At 51.9% G+C, this 21,048-nt stretch overlaps 1 protein-coding gene across 2 annotated transcripts in view; it reads right to left on the bottom strand.

Annotated features, from left to right (window-relative positions):
* LOC141201585 (uncharacterized) overlaps window positions 1-15,491 on the bottom strand; it is a 50,301-nt gene extending 34,810 nt beyond the window's left edge. For both annotated transcript variants that reach the window (XM_073663576.1, XM_073663577.1), the window contains exon 1: window positions 15,252-15,491. In XM_073663576.1, coding sequence (XP_073519677.1) covers window positions 15,252-15,281 — 30 coding nt within the window. In that variant the 5' untranslated portion in view covers window positions 15,282-15,491. The remainder of the gene's footprint in view (window positions 1-15,251) is intronic.
* Between the last annotated feature and the right edge of the window lie 5,557 nt (window positions 15,492-21,048).

The raw sequence follows: 21,048 nt of genomic DNA, 5'->3' as shown, positions 1-21,048 counted from the left end.
TTTCATAGTCATGAAAATACAGAAAAATCTTTAAATGAGAAGGTGTGTCCAAACTTTTGGTCTGTACTGTATGTGGTCAAATATAAGCACATTAGACTGAAGTTGCATGAAAGCACTGATTTCGGGGTTTGGTTGACTATATAATGTATTTGGGGGCCTCCTGACAGCTGATGTCAGGGCAGAGAAGGATTTGGCATCCTGAATTTCAGAGGCTAATCCGTTTGTTCTTCCTGTAAAAAATCCTCCACTAGAGGAGTCTGGAGGCGACTCTGATACAGATCACAGGAAAGCTGGAATATTTGTGTGTATGGGAGAGTCAGGAGAGATAGCCGTCTGCCAAATGACCATTCAGCCAACACTTATCTCTTGTGTATGGGGCCGGTAGTGTTACATGACAAGCAGTGATAGTACACAGCACTACAGTAGAACAGTGCATCATCTGAGAAAGCAGAGGCTTGTATGTTGTATGATCGCACTAAAGAGAGTTGTTTAACTCCTTAGTGACGGAGCCAATTTTGACCTTATTGACCAAGCCAAATTTTACAATTATGACCAGTGTCACTTTATGAGGCATTATCTCCGGAACGCTTCAACTGATCCTACTAATTCAAAGATTGTTTTTAGCGACATATTGTACTTCATGATAGTGGTAAAATTTATTCGATATGACTTACGTTTATTTGTAAAAAAAAATTGGAAATTTGAAGAAAATTTTGCAATTTTCAAACTTTGAATTCTTATGCCCCTAAATCAGAGTTATGTCACATGCTTCACAGGAACTGAAGCAACGTGGAAGTAAAAAATAAACATTTAACTTTTTTCACATAAATTTTACTTCAGACCCAATTTTTTTTTATTTTCACAAAATAATAATAGAAAATGGACCACAAAATGTGTTGTGCAATTTCTGCTGAGCATGCCGATATCCCATATGTGGAGGAAAACCACTGTTTAGGTGCACGGCAGGGTTCGGAGGGGAAGGAGCATAGTTTGACTTTTTGAAAGCAAAAATGGCTGGAAATAAGACCGGACACCATGTTGCGTTTGGAGAGCCCTTGATGTGCCTAAATAGTGGAAACCCCCCATAAGTCCCCCCATTTTGGAAAGTACACCCCTCATGGAATGTATCTAGATATGTGGTGATCACATTGAACCCCCAAGGTGCTTCACAGAAGTTTAGAGCATAGAGAAGTGAAGATAAAAAAATTAAACTTTTTCAACAAAAATATAATTGTAGCCCCAAATGTCTTTGTTTTCACAAGGGTAACAGAAGAAATTGAATCCCAAAATTTGTTGTTCAATCTCTCAAGTATGCTGATACCCCTATATAGAGGAAAACTATTGTTTGGGCGCACGGCAGGGCTCAGAAAGGAAGGAGTGACGTTTTGGAATGCAGACTTTGATGGAATTGTCTGCGGGTGTCATTTCGCGTTTGGAGAGCCCCTGATGTGCCTAAACAGTGGAAAAGCCCAACAAGTGGCCCCATTTTGGAAACTACACCCCTCAAGGATTTTATCCATGGGTATAGTGAGCATTTTGAACACACAGGTACTACACATAATTTGATAACATTAGGTCGTCATATGGAAAATTGTCATTTTTTTCACGAAAATATTGTTTTAGCCCCAAATCTGTAATTTTCACGATGGATAATAGGTGAAAATGGATCCCATAATTTGCTACATAATTTATTCCGAACGCAATGATACAACACTGAAACATGGAAATTATATTTTAGTGGTAAAAATATTATTATTGTATTTGCTTCAAATTTTCAGGTACACAAGGGTTAATAGGTGAAACTGGACCCCATAATTTATTGCACAATTTCGTCCGAACACAGTGATGCCCCATATGTCATCAGAAATACTTTAAGGCCACACGTCAGGGCTGAGAAGGCAGGAGTGCCATTTGGCTTTTGCAGCACAGATTTTGGTAGAATAGTTTACAGGCGACATTTGCAGAGACCTGAAGGTGTCAGAACAGCAGAAAAACCCCAAAAGTAACCTCAATGTAGAAACTGCACCTCTCAATGAATTCATCTACGGCTGCAGTGACTATTTTGTAAAATCCAAGTCAGGCTTTTTTTGGAGAATTGCAAATCTTCCAGTTTAATGCCCACACATTGTGCCCCCATACAGTGTAGTGCCTCCATATATTGTAGCGCCCTCATACATTGTGCCCAGCTTGTGCTTCTGGCGATACGCACCCATAAACTGTTAAGTGCTCTCCCCCCACTATGACAATGTCAAACATGTGGCCGCTTATTGTGGTTTAGGCACAGTGTGGCTCAGAAGGAGGGGCATTTGGATTTGGGAGAGCAGAATCCAATGGATTTTAATCGAGGGGGAAGGGAGCCATGTCGCTTTTCAGAGTTTGTTCTACCAGTAACGTGGGAACCCCCTATTAGTTCCAGTGACAGATAATGGACCTCAGTGGGGCTGGATTTGTGCGGGATAAATTAGGGTTTTTTATTGGTAACATTTTGGGACACATAATAGATTTTTTGATAGCTTCCAGAATAAGGCTGTAATCACAAACTTGTGCTCAACTCTGAGCACTTACCGCGGGGTTTCCGTGTAAATTCCACAAAAATGCGATTCAAACGAAACCCTTAATAGACCCACCCACCATAAAGAGGCAGATGGAGACACTTTGCGCTCTGTTTGGCATCAGCTCCGGTGGTATCCATCTTTTTAGGTGTGCACAGATCTGTGGTCGCCCACACTTGTGCGCTAAAAAGAAGCTTAAAATAATGGAAGACCACTGGTACAGAGACGAGTCCAAAGTGACTTCATCGGCCTCATAAGTGAGTGGTTCCGTCCGGGGTTTTGTCTGAATCTCAGTTTTGGGTAATTTACATGGACATCCCGACGTAAGGTCTCAGTGGAGAGCGCAGGATAAATGTGAGTTGAACATTATTCCGATTTTTGTAAGGTAGAATGAACAAACAGACAGCAGTACAAGAATAGTTCTTATTTTTATTTTTGCACCGTTTTCTGTAACATAGTTTTTTTGTTTTTTTTGTTTAAGGTTGAAGGAAGACTAGGTCCATCTAGTTCAACCCATAGCCTAACATGTTGATCCAGAAAAAAAACCTGCGAGTCTGAACTGAAATGTAAATTGATGTGCATGCAAAATGTAAATGCATGTTCACATAAGGCCACTAGACAGAGAAAAACCAAAAACAAGCAAAATACCCAAATAACTGAAAGTAAATGGATAAATCGCACAGTGCAAAAAAATAATAAATAATAAAGGGTATTTAGTTAACATAATTTTGATCAAAATAATGTAAAAGCTATCCCGCCATTTTAAGGCAACCCTTAAGGGACAGTCCTAACTAATATTAAAAACCTTACCATTTGTCAAGTGACATACATATGGATAAGGGTAGAGAGACTGAACCCCTAGTAGAAGCATAAGACTAAGTCCATCTAGTTCAACCCATAGCCTAACATGTTTATCCAGAGGAAGGCAAAAAAAAAAAACATGTGGCAAACACTAAGCTCGACATTAAAAAAAATTTCTTCCTGACTCCATACGACAATCAGACTAGTTCGCTGGATCAACGCCCTATCAAGGAATCTAGTATATATTGTTGAGGGAGGGCAATGGCCCATCACGGTTGACCAAGTGAGTGTCAAATTATTATGTTGATTGCGCAAATCAACAGGGAACCAGACGGAGACAACAGTGCTCTGTATGGGAGGATTCAAAAGAATCTCTGATCCCGTTTATTTTGCTTAGTATTTTATATTGTTTTGAGTTTATCAATAGCCAATCCCCTTCAGCCATACTACAGTACTACAGGCTGTTAGTGCAACCTGTAATATTATACTTTTCAAGAAAGGGATCCATGCCCTTCTTAAATTTTAGTAGTGAATCACTCATTACAACATCATGCGGCAGAGAGCTCCATAGTCTCACTGCTCTTACAGTAAAGAATCCGAGTCTGTGATTATGATTAAACCTTCTTTCCTCCAGACGTAGAAGATGCCCCCTTGTCTCTGTCTCAGGCCTCAGAGTAAACAGATCAGTAGAAAGTTCTTTGTATTGTCCCCTCATATACTGGAACATAGTAATAAGATCACCCCTAAGCCTTCGTTTTTCCAAACTAAATAACCCCAAGTGTAATAACCTGTCTTGGTATTGCAGACCCCCCAGTCCTCTAATAACCTTGGTCGCTCTTCTCTGCACACGCTCTAGTTCAGCTATGTCTTTCTTATACACCAGAGACCAGAACTGTACAAAGTATTCTAAGTGTGGATGCACTAGTGACTTGTATAGAGGTAAAATTATGTTCTCCTCATGAGCATCTATGCCTCTTTTAATGCATCCCATTATTTTATTTGCCTTTGCAGCAGCTGCCTGACACTGGCCACCAAACGTGAGCTTGTCGTCCACCAATACACCCAGTGTTTTACAATTAAGCATATAATTATACATTTTATTTCCTCTGCCCAAGTGCATTACCTTACATTTATCCAAATTAAAGCTCATTTGCCATTTATCAGCCCAAGCTTCAAGTTTACATAGATCCTCCTGTAATATAAAATTGTCCTCCTCTGTATTGATTACCCTGCAGAGTATAGTGTCATCTGCAAATATTGAAATATTACTCTGTATGCCCCCTACAAGGTCATTAATAAATATGTTAAAAAGAAGCGGGCCCAATACTGACCCCTGTGGTACCCCACTGTTAACTGAGACCTAGTCTGAGTGTCTTCCATTAATAACCACCCTTTGTTTCCTATCACTGAGCCAGTTCTTAAGACACATACATAAAATGAGAACAATGGGGATAGGGGAAAATATATGTATCAACTTTTGGTGTGGAACCATATCAAAAGCTTTTGAAAAGTCCATATACACAACATCCACTGCATTTCCTTGGTCCAGTCCAGAACTTGCCTCCTCATAAAAGCCGATCAGATTAGTTTGACAGGAACGGTCCCTCGTAAACCCATGTTGATATTGGGTCATAAGGTTATTCTTCTTCAGATACTCTAGTATAGCATCTCTTAGGAAACCCTCCAGGATTTTACCCACAGTAGAGGTTAAGCTTACTGGCCTATAATTTCCAAGTTCAGTTTTTGTCCCCTTTTTGAATATTGGCACCACATTTGCTATACGCCAGTCCTGTGGTACAAATTCAGATACACGTCACTCCGGAAAAAATGGTGCTCGGAAAGGATACCACTCCTGACTAAATATAAAAATTTATAATCCGGCACTCGTATAATGATATGAAAAATGAATTCTTTAATGAAATGTTCATTGTTCTTAAAGGTAATTTTTTCACAAATAGCAATCCATACAATGTGTAGATAATTTTTTCACAAATAGCAATCCATACAATGTGTAACGTTTCGGTCGTCAAACTACGACCTTCATCAGACACGAATTGCTGGTGTATTGTGTTATGCAGAGAACGCCCAGGGTAACGGTCACCCAGACCTCATGCAGTAAGAGCGCTATATATCAAAAAATTATCTACACATTGTATGGATTGCTATTTGTGAAAAAATTACCTTTAAGAACAATGAACATTTCATTAAAGAATTCATTTTTCATATCATTATACGAGTCCTGTGGTACAGACCCTGCTATTATGGAATCTTTAAAGATTAAAAATAATGGTCTATCTATGACATTACTTAATTCCTGCAGTACTCGCGGGTGTATCCCATGCGGGCCCGGGGATTTGTCAACTTTAGTGATTTTTAGACGCCGCCGTACTTCCTGCTGGGTTATCCAAGTGACATTTAATGGAGAATTTTTGTCAATACTGATCATGTTTTCTGTCATGCGATTTTCTTGTGTAAATACGGTTGAAAAAAAATAATTTAGCATATTGGCTTTTTCCTCATCCTCATCCACCATTTCACCCAGACTATTTTTAAGGGGGCCAACACTATCATTTTTTAGTTTTTTTACTATTTATGTAGTTAAAGAATATTTTGGGATTATTTTTACTTTCTCTGGCAATGAGCCTTTCTGTCTCAATCTTTGTTGCCTTGATTTGGTTTTTACAGAATTTATTTAATTTTCTGTATTTACTGCCTCATCACTACCTACTCGCTTTAGTTCTCTAAATGCTTTCTTTTTGTCACTTATTGCGCCCCTTACAGCTCTATTTAGCCATAGTGGTTTCCTCCTATTTCTAGCATGTTTATTCCCATAGGGTATATATTGTGCACAGGTCCTATTCAGGATGCTAATAAATGTCTCCCATTTGCTTTGTGTGGTTTTATGTCTCAGGATATCATCCCAGTTTATTGCACTAAGATCATCTCTCAACCATTGGAAATTTGCCTTCCCGAAGTTTAGTGTCCTTGTAACCCCTCTACTACACATCTTATTAAAGGATACATGAAAACTTATTATTTTGTGATCACTATTACCCAAGTGACCCCCAACTCGTATATTTGATATGCGGTCTGGCCTGTTGGTTAATATTAGGTCTAGCAGTGCCCTCCTTCTAGTTGGGTCCTGAACCAGTTGTGAAAAGTAATTATCTCTCATGGTTGTCAAAAACATATTATCTTTGCTTGAACTACAGGTTTCTGTCCCCCAATGTATTTCAGGGTAGTTGAAGTCCCCCATAAAAATGACTTCTCCTTAAGTCGCTGCTTCATCTATTTGCTTTATGAGGATATTCTCCGCTGCTTCCATTAATTTTGGAGACTTATAACAAACCCCTATCAGCAATTTATTAATTTTTCCCCTTCCCCTTATCTCCACCCACAGGGACTCTACATTTCCATTAGATTCACATATATCCTCCCGCAAGAAGGGTTTTAAGGATGATTTTACATACAAACACCTCCCCCCCCCCTCGCTTGTTTGTATGGTCATTTCTGAACAGACTATAGCCCTGTAAATTAACTGCCCAGTCATGGCTCTCGTCCAGCCATGTCTCAGATATCCCCATCATGTCATAATTATTTTCCAACAAAATTAATTCTAATTCCTCCATTTTGTTGGTGAGGCTTCTGGCATTAGTGTACATGCATTTTATGTATCTCTCTGTACCTCTATTCCTTCTTACTATACTGACTGTCCTAACCCCACCCCCAAATTCTTTATTTGTGCCCAGGTCACTATCTGCACTATCTTCCCCACCAATAAAATGAATCCCCCCCCCAATCCCTAATTTAAACACTCCTCCAACCATCTAGCCATTGTCTCCCCCAGCACAGCTGCACCTTCCCCATTGAGGTGCAGCCCGTCCCTAGCGTAGAACCTGTAGCCAACTGAGAAGTCGGCCCAGTTATCCATGAACCCAATGGGGGCATTACACTGTGTTGGGGCATCATACATACTGTATAAGGGGCATAATGGGGGCATTACACTGTGTGGGGCATCACACATGCTGCATAAGGGGCATAATGGGGGCATTACACTGGGGGGCATCATAAATCCTGCATAAGGGGCATAATGAGGGCATCATACATCCTGCATAAGGGGCATAATGGCAGCATTACACTGTGTGGGGGCATCATACATCCTGCATAAGGGACATAATGGGGGCATTACACTGTGTGGGGCATCATACATACTGCATAAGGGGCATAATGGGGGCATTACACTGTGGGGGCATCATAAATCCTACATACGGGGCATAATGGGGGCAATACACTGTGTGGGGGCATCATACATCCTGCATAAGGGACATAATGGGGGCATTACACTGTGTGGGGCATCATACATACTGCATAAGGGGCATAATGGGGGCATTACACTGTGGGGGGCATCATAATGCATAAGGGGCATAATGGGGGCTTTACACTGTGTGGGGGCATCATACATCCAGCATAAGGGGCATAATGGAGGCATTACACTGTGTGGGGGCATCATACATACTGCATAAGGGGCATAATGGGGGCATACACTGTGTGGTGCATCATACATACTGCATAAGGGGCATAATGGGGGCATTACACTGTGGGGGGCATCATACTGCATAAGGGGCATAATGGGGGCATTACACTGTGTGGGGGCATCATACATCCTGCATAAGGGGCATAATGGGGGCATTACACTGTGGGGCAGTAAAGGGGTCCTGTACTATGAGAACAATACGTTTCCTTCCTTCCTGTCTCCATAGTTGGGTCGTATGTATCTATTACAGGAAACAGAACAAAAACCTTATGATTCTTATAAAGGGGCAACACAAGACCCAAAAAGGGTCTTCGTGCTGAAGGGGTTAATGCCCCCTGCGCCCAGTAATGGGGTCTCCACATACCTCCACCTGCAGAGCCGCCACCACATATATGGCTGCTCTGTGCGCACAGGACCTGTGATGAGGTCACAGGAGGGGAGGAGTCACGGGTCACATGATCAGGGGCCTCAGTGGATGCAGGACTCTGCTGTGCTGGTTGTCATGGTGCTGGATGAGCTGAAGTTTATGTGTGGGGTCAGGAAGGGTTTACAGTGTGGATGTAGCAGAGCCGCGTGTGTACGAGGTGTACGGAGCAGAGCCGCGCGTGTACGAGGTGTACGGAGCAGAGCCGAGCGTGTACGAGGTGTACGGAGCGGAGCCGCGTGTGTACGAGGTGTACGGAGCGGAGCCGCGTGTGTACGAGGGGTACGGAGCGGAGCCGCGTGTGTACGAGGGGTACGGAGCGGAGCCGCGTGTGTACGAGGTGTACGGAGCGGAGCCGCGTGTGTACGAGGTGTACGGAGCGGAGCCGCGTGTGTACGAGGTGTACGGAGCGGAGCCGCGTGTGTACGAGGTGTACGGAGCGGAGCCGCGTGTGTACGAGGTGTACGGAGCGGAGCCGCGTGTGTACGAGGTGTACGGAGCGGAGCCGCGTGTGTACGAGGTGTACGGAGCGGAGCCGCGTGTGTACGAGGTGTACGAAGCAGAGCCGCGCGTGTACGAGGTGTACGGAGCGGAGCCACGCGTGTACGAGGCGTACGGAGCAGAGCCGCACGTGTACGAGGCGTACGGAGCAGAGCCGCACGTGTACGAGGAGTACGGAGCAGAGCCGCGCGTGTACGAGGCGTACGGAGCGGAGCCGCGCGTGTACGAGGCGTACGGAGCGGAGCCGCGCGTGTACGAGGCGTACGGAGCGGAGCCGCGCGTGTACGAGGCGTACGGAGCGGAGCCGCGCGTGTACGAGGCGTACGGAGCGGAGCCGCGCGTGTACGAGGCGTACGGAGCGGAGCCGCGCGTGTACGAGGCGTACGGAGCGGAGCCGCGCGTGTACGAGGCGTACGGAGCGGAGCCGCGGGTGTGCGAGGCGTACGGAGCGGAGCCGCGGGTGTGCGAGGCGTACGGAGCGGAGCCGCGGGTGTGCGAGGCGTACGGAGCGGAGCCGCGGGTGTGCGAGGCGTACGGAGCGGAGCCGCGCGTGTACGAGGCGTACGGAGCCGCGCGTGTACGAGGCGTACGGAGCAGAGCCGCGCGTGTACGAGGCGTACGGAGCGGAGCCGCGCGTGTACGAGGCGTACGGAGCGGAGCCGCGCGTGTGCGAGGCGTACGGAGCGGAGCCGCGCGTGTGCGAGGCGTACGGAGCGGAGCCGCGCGTGTACGAGGCGTACGGAGCGGAGCCGCGCGTGTACGAGGCGTACGGAGCGGAGCCGCGCGTGTACGAGGCGTACGGAGCGGAGCCGCGCGTGTACGAGGCGTACGGAGCGGAGCCGCGCGTGTACGAGGCGTACGGAGCGGAGCCGCGCGTGTACGAGGCGTACGGAGCGGAGCCGCGCGTGTACGAGGCGTACGGAGCGGAGCCGCGCGTGTACGAGGCGAGCGGAGCCGCGCGTGTACGAGGCGAACGGAGCGGAGCCGCGCGTGTACGAGGCGTACGGAGCGGAGCCACGCGTGTACGAGGCGTACGGAGCAGAGCCGCACGTGTACGAGGCGTACGGAGCAGAGCCGCACGTGTACGAGGAGTACGGAGCGGAGCCGCACGTGTACGAGGCGTACGGAGCGGAGCCGCGCGTGTACGAGGCGTACGGAGCGGAGCCGCGCGTGTACGAGGCGTACGGAGCGGAGCCGCGCGTGTACGAGGCGTACGGAGCGGAGCCGCGCGTGTACGAGGCGTACGGAGCGGAGCCGCGCGTGTACGAGGCGTACGGAGCGGAGCCGCGCGTGTACGAGGCGTACGGAGCGGAGCCGCGCGTGTACGAGGCGTACGGAGCGGAGCCGCGCGTGTACGAGGCGTACGGAGCGGAGCCGCGCGTGTACGAGGCGTACGGAGCGGAGCCGCGGGTGTGCGAGGCGTACGGAGCGGAGCCGCGGGTGTGCGAGGCGTACGGAGCGGAGCCGCGGGTGTGCGAGGCGTACGGAGCGGAGCCGCGCGTGTACGAGGCGTACGGAGCCGCGCGTGTACGAGGCGTACGGAGCAGAGCCGCGCGTGTACGAGGCGTACGGAGCGGAGCCGCGCGTGTACGAGGCGTTCGGAGCGGAGCCGCGCGTGTACGAGGCGTACGGAGCGGAGCCGCGCGTGTACTAGGCGTACGGAGCGGAGCCGCGCGTGTGCGAGGCGTACGGAGCGGAGCCGCGCGTGTACGAGGCGTACGGAGCGGAGCCGCGCGTGTACGAGGCGTACGGAGCGGAGCCGCGCGTGTACGAGGCGTACGGAGCGGAGCCGCGCGTGTACGAGGCGTACGGAGCGGAGCCGCGCGTGTACGAGGCGTACGGAGCGGAGCCGCGCGTGTACGAGGCGTGCGGAGCGGAGCCGCGCGTGTACGAGGCGTACGGAGCGGAGCCGCGCGTGTACGAGGCGAGCGGAGCCGCGCGTGTACGAGGCGAACGGAGCGGAGCCGCGCGTGTACGAGGCGTACGGAGCGGAGCCACGCGTGTACGAGGCGTACGGAGCAGAGCCGCACGTGTACGAGGCGTACGGAGCAGAGCCGCACGTGTACGAGGAGTACGGAGCAGAGCCGCGCGTGTACGAGGCGTACGGAGCGGAGCCGCGCGTGTACGAGGCGTACGGAGCGGAGCCGCGCGTGTACGAGGCGTACGGAGCGGAGCCGCGCGTGTACGAGGCGTACGGAGCGGAGCCGCGCGTGTACGAGGCGTACGGAGCGGAGCCGCGCGTGTACGAGGCGTACGGAGCGGAGCCGCGCGTGTACGAGGCGTACGGAGCGGAGCCGCGCGTGTACGAGGCGTACGGAGCGGAGCCGCGGGTGTGCGAGGCGTACGGAGCGGAGCCGCGGGTGTGCGAGGCGTACGGAGCGGAGCCGCGGGTGTGCGAGGCGTACGGAGCGGAGCCGCGGGTGTGCGAGGCGTACGGAGCGGAGCCGCGCGTGTACGAGGCGTACGGAGCCGCGCGTGTACGAGGCGTACGGAGCAGAGCCGCGCGTGTACGAGGCGTACGGAGCGGAGCCGCGCGTGTACGAGGCGTACGGAGCGGAGCCGCGCGTGTGCGAGGCGTACGGAGCGGAGCCGCGCGTGTGCGAGGCGTACGGAGCGGAGCCGCGCGTGTACGAGGCGTACGGAGCGGAGCCGCGCGTGTACGAGGCGTACGGAGCGGAGCCGCGCGTGTACGAGGCGTACGGAGCGGAGCCGCGCGTGTACGAGGCGTACGGAGCGGAGCCGCGCGTGTACGAGGCGTACGGAGCGGAGCCGCGCGTGTACGAGGCGTACGGAGCGGAGCCGCGCGTGTACGAGGCGAGCGGAGCCGCGCGTGTACGAGGCGAACGGAGCGGAGCCGCGCGTGTACGAGGCGTACGGAGCGGAGCCACGCGTGTACGAGGCGTACGGAGCAGAGCCGCACGTGTACGAGGCGTACGGAGCAGAGCCGCACGTGTACGAGGAGTACGGAGCGGAGCCGCACGTGTACGAGGCGTACGGAGCGGAGCCGCGCGTGTACGAGGCGTACGGAGCGGAGCCGCGCGTGTACGAGGCGTACGGAGCGGAGCCGCGCGTGTACGAGGCGTACGGAGCGGAGCCGCGCGTGTACGAGGCGTACGGAGCGGAGCCGCGCGTGTACGAGGCGTACGGAGCGGAGCCGCGCGTGTACGAGGCGTACGGAGCGGAGCCGCGCGTGTACGAGGCGTACGGAGCGGAGCCGCGCGTGTACGAGGCGTACGGAGCGGAGCCGCGGGTGTGCGAGGCGTACGGAGCGGAGCCGCGGGTGTGCGAGGCGTACGGAGCGGAGCCGCGGGTGTGCGAGGCGTACGGAGCGGAGCCGCGCGTGTACGAGGCGTACGGAGCCGCGCGTGTACGAGGCGTACGGAGCAGAGCCGCGCGTGTACGAGGCGTACGGAGCGGAGCCGCGCGTGTACGAGGCGTTCGGAGCGGAGCCGCGCGTGTACGAGGCGTACGGAGCGGAGCCGCGCGTGTACTAGGCGTACGGAGCGGAGCCGCGCGTGTGCGAGGCGTACGGAGCGGAGCCGCGCGTGTACGAGGCGTACGGAGCGGAGCCGCGCGTGTACGAGGCGTACGGAGCGGAGCCGCGCGTGTACGAGGCGTACGGAGCGGAGCCGCGCGTGTACGAGGCGTACGGAGCGGAGCCGCGCGTGTACGAGGCGTACGGAGCGGAGCCGCGCGTGTACGAGGCGTGCGGAGCGGAGCCGCGCGTGTACGAGGCGAGCGGAGCGGAGCCGCGCGTGTACGAGGCGAACGGAGCGGAGCCGCGCGTGTACGAGGCGTACGGAGCAGAGCCGCGCGTGTACGAGGCGTACGGAGCAGAGCCGCACGTGTACGAGGCGTACGGAGCAGAGCCGCACGTGTACGAGGAGTACGGAGCAGAGCCGCACGTGTACGAGGCGTACGGAGCAGAGCCGCACGTGTACGAGGCGTACGGAGCAGAGCCGCGCGTGTACGATGCGTACGGAGCAGAGCCGCGCGTGTACGAGGCGTACGGAGCGGAGCCGCGCGTGTACGAGGCGTACGGAGCGGAGCCGCGCGTGTACGAGGCGTACGGAGCGGAGCCGCGGGTGTGCGAGGCGTACGGAGCGGAGCCGCGGGTGTGCGAGGCGTACGGAGCGGAGCCGCGGGTGTGCGAGGCGTACGGAGCAGAGCCGCGCGTGTACGAGGCGTACGGAGCAGAGCCGCGCGTGTACGAGGCGTACGGAGCAGAGCCGCGCGTGTACGAGGCGTACGGAGCGGAGCCGCGGGTGTGCGAGGCGTAAGGAGCGGTGCCGTGTGTGTACGAGGTATACGGAGCAGAGCCGCGTGTGTACGAGGTGTACGGAGCAGAGCCGTGTGTGTACGAGGTGTACAGAGCAGAGCCGCGTGTGTACGAGGTGTACGGAGCGGAGCCGCGTGTGTACGAGGTGTACGGAGCGGAGCCGTGTGTGTACGAGGTGTACGGAGCGGAGCCGTGTGTGTACGAGGCGTACGGAGCGGAGCCGCGTCTGTACGGAGCGGAGCCGCGTGTGTATGAGGTGTACGGAGCAGAGCCGCGTGTGTACGAGGTGTACGGAGCAGAGCCGCGTGTGTACGAGGTGTACGGAGCAGAGCCGCGTGTGTACGAGGTGTACGGAGCAGAGCCGCGTGTGTACGAGGTGTACGGAGCGGAGCCGCGTGTGTACGAGGTGTACGGAGCGGAGCCACGTGTGTACGGAGCGGAGCCACGTGTGTACGAGGTGTACGGAGCGGAGCCGCGCGTGTACGAGGTGTACGGAGCGGAGTCGTGCGTGTACAAGGGGTACGGAGCGGAGTCGCGTGTGTGCGAGGTGTACGGAGCGGAGCCGCGTGTGTACGAGGTGTACGGAGCGGAGCCGCGCGTGTACGAGGTGTACGGAGCGGAGCCGCGCGTGTACGAGGTGTACGGAGCAGAGCCGTGCGTGTACAAGGCGAACAGAGCGGAGCCGCGCGTGTACGAGGCGTACGGAGCGGAACCGCGTGTACGAGGCGTGCGGAGCCGCGCGTGTACAAGGCGTACGGAGCGGAACCGCGTGTACGAGGCGTACGGAGCGGAGCTGCGTGTGTACGAGGCGTACGGAGCGGAGCCGGGCGTGTAGGAGGCGTAAGGAGCGGAGCCGTGTGTGTACGAGGCGTACGGAGCGGAGCCGCGCGTGTACGAGGCGTACGGAGCGGAGCCGCGCGTGTACGAGGCGTACGGAGCAGAGCCGCGCGTGTACGAGGCGTACGGAGCAGAGCCGCGCGTGTACGAGGCGTACGGAGCGGAGCCGGGCGTGTACGAGGCGTACGGAGCGGAGCCGGGCGTGTACGAGGCGTACGGAGCGGAGAAGTGTGTGTACGAGGCATAAGGAGCGGAGCCGTGTGTGTACGAGGCGTACGGAGTGGAGCCGCATGTGTATGGAGTGGATCAGCGCGTGTACGAGGTGTACGGAGCGGATCCGCGCGTGTACGAGGTGTACGAAGCGGATCCGCGCGTGTACGAGGTGTACGGAGCGGAGCCGCGCGTGTACGAGGCGTACGGAGCGGAGCCGCGCGTGTACGAGGCGTACGGAGCGGAGCCGCGCGTGTACGAGGCGTACGGAGCGCAGCCGCGAGTGTACGAGGCGTACGGAGCGGAGCTGCGCGTGTACGAGGCGTACGGAGCGGAGCCGTGTGTACGAGGCGTAAGAAGCGGAGCCACGTGTGTACGAGGAGTACGGAGCGGAGCCACGTGTGTACGAGGAGTACGGAGCGGAGCCGTGTGTGTACGAGGCGTACGGAGCGGAGCCGCGTCTGTACGGAGCGGAGCCGTGTGTACGAGGCGTAAGAAGCGGAGCCACGTGTGTACGAGGAGTACGGAGCGGAGCCACGTGTGTACGAGGAGTACGGAGCGGAGCCGTGTGTGTACGAGGCGTGCGGAGCGGAGCTGGGCGTGTACGAGGCGTGCGGAGCGGAGCTGGGCGTGTACGAGGTGTACGGAGCGGAGCCGCGTGTGTACGAGGCGTGCGGAGCGGAGCTGGGCGTGTACGAGGCGTGCGGAGCGGAGCTGGGCGTGTACGAGGTGTACGGAGCGGAGCCGCGTGTGTACGAGGAGTACAGAGCGGAGCCGGGCGTGTACGAGGCGTGCGGAGCGGAGCCGGGCGTGTATGAGGCGTGCGGAGCGGAGCCGGGCATGTACGAGGCGTGCGGATCGGAGCCGGGAGTGTACGAGGCGTGCGGAGCGGATGCTGCCCCTCTCCAGGAGCGATCACAGCAGCATGCTCGGCATGAGACATTCTTGTACTACACTGACTGTCCTGACAGAACACAGCTCGTCAGGACATAGCCCCGACCTCCAGCGACAGCCGGACAGTCCCATTGGATCTGGGACGGTTGGGAGGTTTCTGTATATAAGTTGTGTGTGATAATTGTAGAATTATTAATGTCTTAGCATAAAAGGATGTACCTGAGTGTTTGTGCCGGGGTCCACATGCATGGAGGGGGTTGAGGCGGTGCTGGCTGTATTATGCAGACGGCATCTGCCTGTAACAGTAGTAACCAGAAACTACTAGAAACTCTGCACCAAAATGAAGCAAATCCTTATTCTGGGACCTTCGCCTTGTACGTAACACCCCCGGATCCGGTACAAGCCGGGCAGATGTTCTCATTCATGTCACTTTCTGCTTAAGGTTCTGTGGTTTTCTGGCCAACTATAAAAAAGAAAAAGCGTAAAACAATATTTGTTTCTGCTGCATTGACATAAGTACAATCTTTCATTATATATAAATCTATTACACGTCGGGTCAATGCTGTAAAGGACATTAAAGTGCCATGGTTGTGTTTTTTGGGTCACTCTACTACCCTCCCAAAAATGCAATCAGAAACTTGTAACTACTGATCTCTCCACAAGAGAAAGCCGACAACTCCATCAATGGGATCATTTTATAAAATTAGGTCTTCGCAAGATGAAAATGGTCTCACAAACCACATTTTTTTTAAATGTTCATAAAAAAAACCCAAACAAAAATAATAACCTTACTTTGATTTTTTTCCCCATTTTTCAATACTTTATGTGGTAAATTGAATGTTGTCATTCCAGACAACAACTAGTCCCACAAAACACAAGCCCTCAGTCTGTTAATGAAAAAAACAAAGTTATATTTTTTGGGAAAAAGGGGAGGAAAAAACAAAAAATTGGTCTTGTCAGAATAATATAATTGCTATATATATTTTTTTAAAATTGAATAATTTTACCCAAAAATTGTGATCTGTTATAATATTATCATTCTTCATGCGAGATTAATCATTAGTCTGTAGATAAATCCAAACATCTGGAAGATGTAGAACAATATATCTCTGATTCTCTTCTGCCAGGATAAGCGCCTCCTTTCTGTCCTTTCTGTGATGGAGAAAACGCTTGAAAGATTCAGAAAGTCCGATGAGTTTTTGGAGCTTATTGTAAAGGGCCTTAATGACGACATGGGAAAGAAACCACCAGAAACAAAGGATCCAACCAGGTAAGTTCTAATGATCCCATCTGATAAAATGATCAGCTTTATTTCCATGGGATTGTTCTGTAGAAGAGATGGGACCTGCAGCATTTTGATCCTGAACTTCACTATGTATAGATGTAGCAAAGCTTAATGTGACAATTCACACAGCGCATTGATAAATTGTCTCAGATTAGCTCTCATAAGAGAATTAACATCACTTATAGTGGAACTAAACTTACAATTTTTTTTCAGAATTGTGAAAATTATGGCACTTTGCAAAGCACTTCATTAGTTTCTTTGGCGTCATATCCATAAAATGATCATATTAAAGTGGCCTCCAGACCCTGCTTTTCCCCAGTGCAGGAGCGTTGCTGGGGTCCTAAGAGATCAGGGACCCCAGCCCCAAAGTACATGTTTCCCCATATAACCTCCCTGCCACTTAAAAGAGGATTTATCTTATTAAAGGATACATGAAAACTTATTATTTTGTGATCACTATTACCCAAGTGACCCCCAACTCGTATATTTGATATGCGGTCTGGCCTGTTGGTTAATATTAGGTCTAGCAGTGCCCTCCTTCTAGTTGGGTCCTGAACCAGTTGTGAAAAGTAATTATCTCTCATGGTTGTCAAAAACATATTATCTTTGCTTGAACTACAGGTTTCTGTCCCCCAATGTATTTCAGGGTAGTTGAAGTCCCCCATAAAAATGACTTCTCCTTAAGTCGCTGCTTCATCTATTTGCTTTATGAGGATATTCTCCGCTGCTTCCATTAATTTTGGAGACTTATAACAAACCCCTATCAGCAATTTATTAATTTTTCCCCTTCCCCTTATCTCCACCCACAGGGACTCTACATTTCCATTAGATTCACATATATCCTCCCGCAAGAAGGGTTTTAAGGATGATTTAACATACAAACACCTCCCCCCCCCTCGCTTGTTTGTATGGTCATTTCTGAACAGACTATAGCCCTGTAAATTAACTGCCCAGTCATGGCTCTCGTCCAGCCATGTCTCAGATATCCCCATCATGTCATAATTATTTTCCAACAAAATTAATTCTAATTCCTCCATTTTGTTGGTGAGGCTTCTGGCATTAGTGTACATGCATTTTATGTATCTCTCTGTACCTCTATTCCTTCTTACTATACTGACTGTCCTAACCCCACCCCCAAATTCTTTATTTGTGCCCAGGTCACTATCTGCACTATCTTCCCCACCAATAAAATGAATCCCCCTCCCAATCCCTAATTTAAACACTCCTCCAACCATCTAGCCATTGTCTCCCCCAGCACAGCTGCACCTTCCCCATTGAGGTGCAGCCCGTCCCTAGCGTAGAACCTGTAGCCAACTGAGAAGTCGGCCCAGTTATCCATGAACCCAATGGGGGCATTACACTGTGTTGGGGCATCATACATACTGTATAAGGGGCATAATGGGGGCATTACACTGTGTGGGGCATCACACATGCTGCATAAGGGGCATAATGGGGGCATTACACTGGGGGGGCATCATAAATCCTGCATAAGGGGCATAATGAGGGCATCATACATCCTGCATAAGTGGCATAATGGAGGCATTACACTGTGTGGGGGCATCATACATACTGCATAAGGGGCATAATGGGGGCATTACACTGTGTGGTGCATCATACATACTGCATAAGGGGCATAATGGGGGCATTACACTGTGGGGGGCATCATACTGCATAAGGGGCATAATGGGGGCATTACACTGTGTGGGGGCATCATACATCCTGCATAAGGGGCATAATGGGGGCATTACACTGTGGGGGGCATCATACATACTGCATAAGGGGCATAATGGGGGCATTACACTGTGTGGTGCATCATACATACTGCATAAGGGGCATAATGGGGGATTACACTGTGGGGGACATCATACTGCATAAGGGGCATAATGGGGGCATTACACTGTGTGGGGGCATCATACATCCTGCATAAGGGGCATAATGGGGGCATTACACTGTGGGGGGCATCATACATACTGCATAAGGGGCATAATGGGGGCATTACACTGTGGGGCAGTAAAGGGGTCCTGTACTATGAGAACAATACGTTTCCTCCCTTCCTGTCTCCATAGTTGGGTCGTATGTATCTATTACAGGAAACAGAACAAAAACCTTATGATTCTTATAAAGGGGCAACACAAGACCCCAAAAGAGTCTCCGTGCTGAAGGGGTTAATGCCCCCTGCGCCCAGTAATGGGGTCTCCACATACCTCCACCTGCAGAGCCGCCACCACATATATGGCTGCTCTGTGCGCACAGGAGCTGTGATGAGGTCACAGGAGGGGAGGAGTCAGATGTCACATGATCAGGGGCCTCAGTGGATGCAGGACTCTTCTGTGCTGGTTGTCATGGTGCTGGATGAGCTGAAGTTTATGTGTGGGGTCAGGAGGGGTTTACAGTGTGGATGTAGCAGAGCCACGTGTGTACGAGGTGTATGGAGCAGAGCCGTGTGTGTACGAGGTGTACGGAGCAGAGCCGTGTGTGTACGAGGTGTACGGAGCGGAGCCGTGTGTGTACGAGGTGTACGGAGCAGAGACGCGTGTGTACGGAGCGGAGCCGCGTGTGTACGAGGTGTACGGAGCGGAGCCGCGTGTGTACGAGGTGTACGGAGCAGAGCCGCGTGTGTACGAGGTGTACGGAGCAGAGCTGCGTGTGTACGAGGTGTACGGAGCGGAGCCGCGTGTGTACGAGGTGTACGGAGCAGAGCCGCGCGTGTACGAGGTGTACGGAGCGGAGCCGCGCGTGTACGAGGTGTACGGAGCGGATCCGCGCGTGTACGAGGCGTACGGAGCGGAGCCGCGCGTGTACGAGGCGTACGGAGCGGAGCCGCGCGTGTACGAGGCGTACGGAGCGGAGCCGCGCGTGTACGAGGCGTACGGAGCGGAGCCGCGCGTGTACGAGGCGTACGGAGCGGAGCCGCGCGTGTACGAGGCGTACGGAGCGGAGCCGCGCGTGTACGAGGCGTACGGAGCGGAGCCGCGCGTGTACGAGGCGTACGGAGCGGAGCCGCGCGTGTACGAGGCGTACGGAGCGGAGCCGTGTGTACGAGGCGTAAGAAGCGGAGCCACGTGTGTACGAGGCGTACGGAGCGGAGCCGCGTGTGTACGAGGAGTACGGAGCGGAGCCGCGTGTGTACGAGGCGTGCGGAGCGGAGCCGGGCGTGTACGAGGCGAGCGGAGCTGGGCGTGTACGAGGTGTACGGAGCGGAGCCGCGTGTGTACGAGGAGTACAGAGCGGAGCCGGGCGTGTACGAGGCGTGCGGAGCGGAGCTGGGCGTGTACGAGGTGTACGGAGCGGAGCCGGGCGTGTACGAGGCGTGCGGAGCGGAGCTGGGCGTGTACGAGGCGTACGGAGCGGAGCCGGGCATGTACGAGGCGTGCGGATCGGAGCCGGGAGTGTACGAGGCGTGCGGAGCGGATGCTGCCCCTCTCCAGGAGCGATCACAGCAGCTCGGCATGAGACGTTCTTGTTCTACACTGACTGTCCTGACAGAACACAGCTCGTCAGGACATAGCCCCGACCTCCAGCGACAGCCAGACAGTCCCATTGGATCTGGGACGGTTGGGAGGTTTCTGTATATAAGTTGTGTGTGATAATTGTAGAATTATTAATGTCTTAGCATAAAAGGATGGACCTGAGTGTTTGTGCCGGGGTCCACATGCATGGAGGGGTTGAGGCGGTGCTGGCTGTATTATGCAGACGGCATCTGCCTGTAACAGTAGTAACCAGAAACTACTAGAAACTCTGCACCAAAATGAAGCAAATCCTTATTCTGGGACCTTCGCCTTGTACGTAACACCCCCGGATCCGGTACAAGCCGGGCAGATGTTCTCATTCATGTCACTTTCTGCTTAAGGTTCTGTGGTTTTCTGGCCAACTATAAAAAAGAAAAAGCGTAAAACAATATTTGTTTCTGCTGCATTGACATAAGTACAATCTTTCATTATATATAGATCTATTACACGTCGGGTCAATGCTGTAAAGGACATTAAAGTGCCAGGGTTGTGGTTGTGGTTTTTGGGTCTCTCTTCTTCCCTCCCAAAAATGCAATCAGAAACTTGTAACTACTGATCTCTCCACAAGAGAAAGCCGACAACTCCATCAATGGGATCATTTTATAAAATTAGGTCTTCGCAAGATGAAAATGGTCTCACAAACCACATTTTTTTTAAATGTTCATAAAAAAAACCCAAACAAAAATAATAACCTTACTTTGATTTTTTTCCCCATTTTTCAATACTTTATGTGGTAAATTGAATGTTGTCATTCCAAACAACAACTAGTCCCACAAAACACAAGCCCTCAGTCTGTTAATGAAAAAACAAAGTTATATTTTTTGGGAAAAAGGGGAGGAAAAAACAAAAAATTGCTCTTGTCAGAATAATGTAATTGCTATATATATATATTTTTTTAAAATTGAATAATTTTACCCAAAAATTGTGATCTGTTATAATATTATCATTCTTCATGCGAGATTAATCATTAGTCTGTAGATAAATCCAAACATCTGGAAGATGTAGAACAATATATCTCTGATTCTCTTCTGCCAGGATAAGCGCCTCCTTTATGTCCTTTCTGTGATGGAGAAAACGCTTGAAAGATTCAGAAAGTCCGATGAGTTTTTGGAGCTTATTGTAAAGGGTCTTAATGACGACCTGGGAAAGAAACCACCAGAAACAAAGGATCCAACCAGGTAAGTTCTAATGATCCCATCTGATAAAATGATCGGCTTTATTT

The sequence above is a fragment of the Phyllobates terribilis genome, unplaced genomic scaffold, assembly GCF_046119375.1.
Source record: "Phyllobates terribilis strain yellow unplaced genomic scaffold, ASM4611937v1 Scaffold_119__1_contigs__length_5224398, whole genome shotgun sequence".
Lineage (NCBI taxonomy): Eukaryota > Metazoa > Chordata > Amphibia > Anura > Dendrobatidae > Phyllobates > Phyllobates terribilis.
Note: the sequence above shows the minus strand (reverse complement) of the source record. Positions and strands in the feature narration are given on the sequence as shown.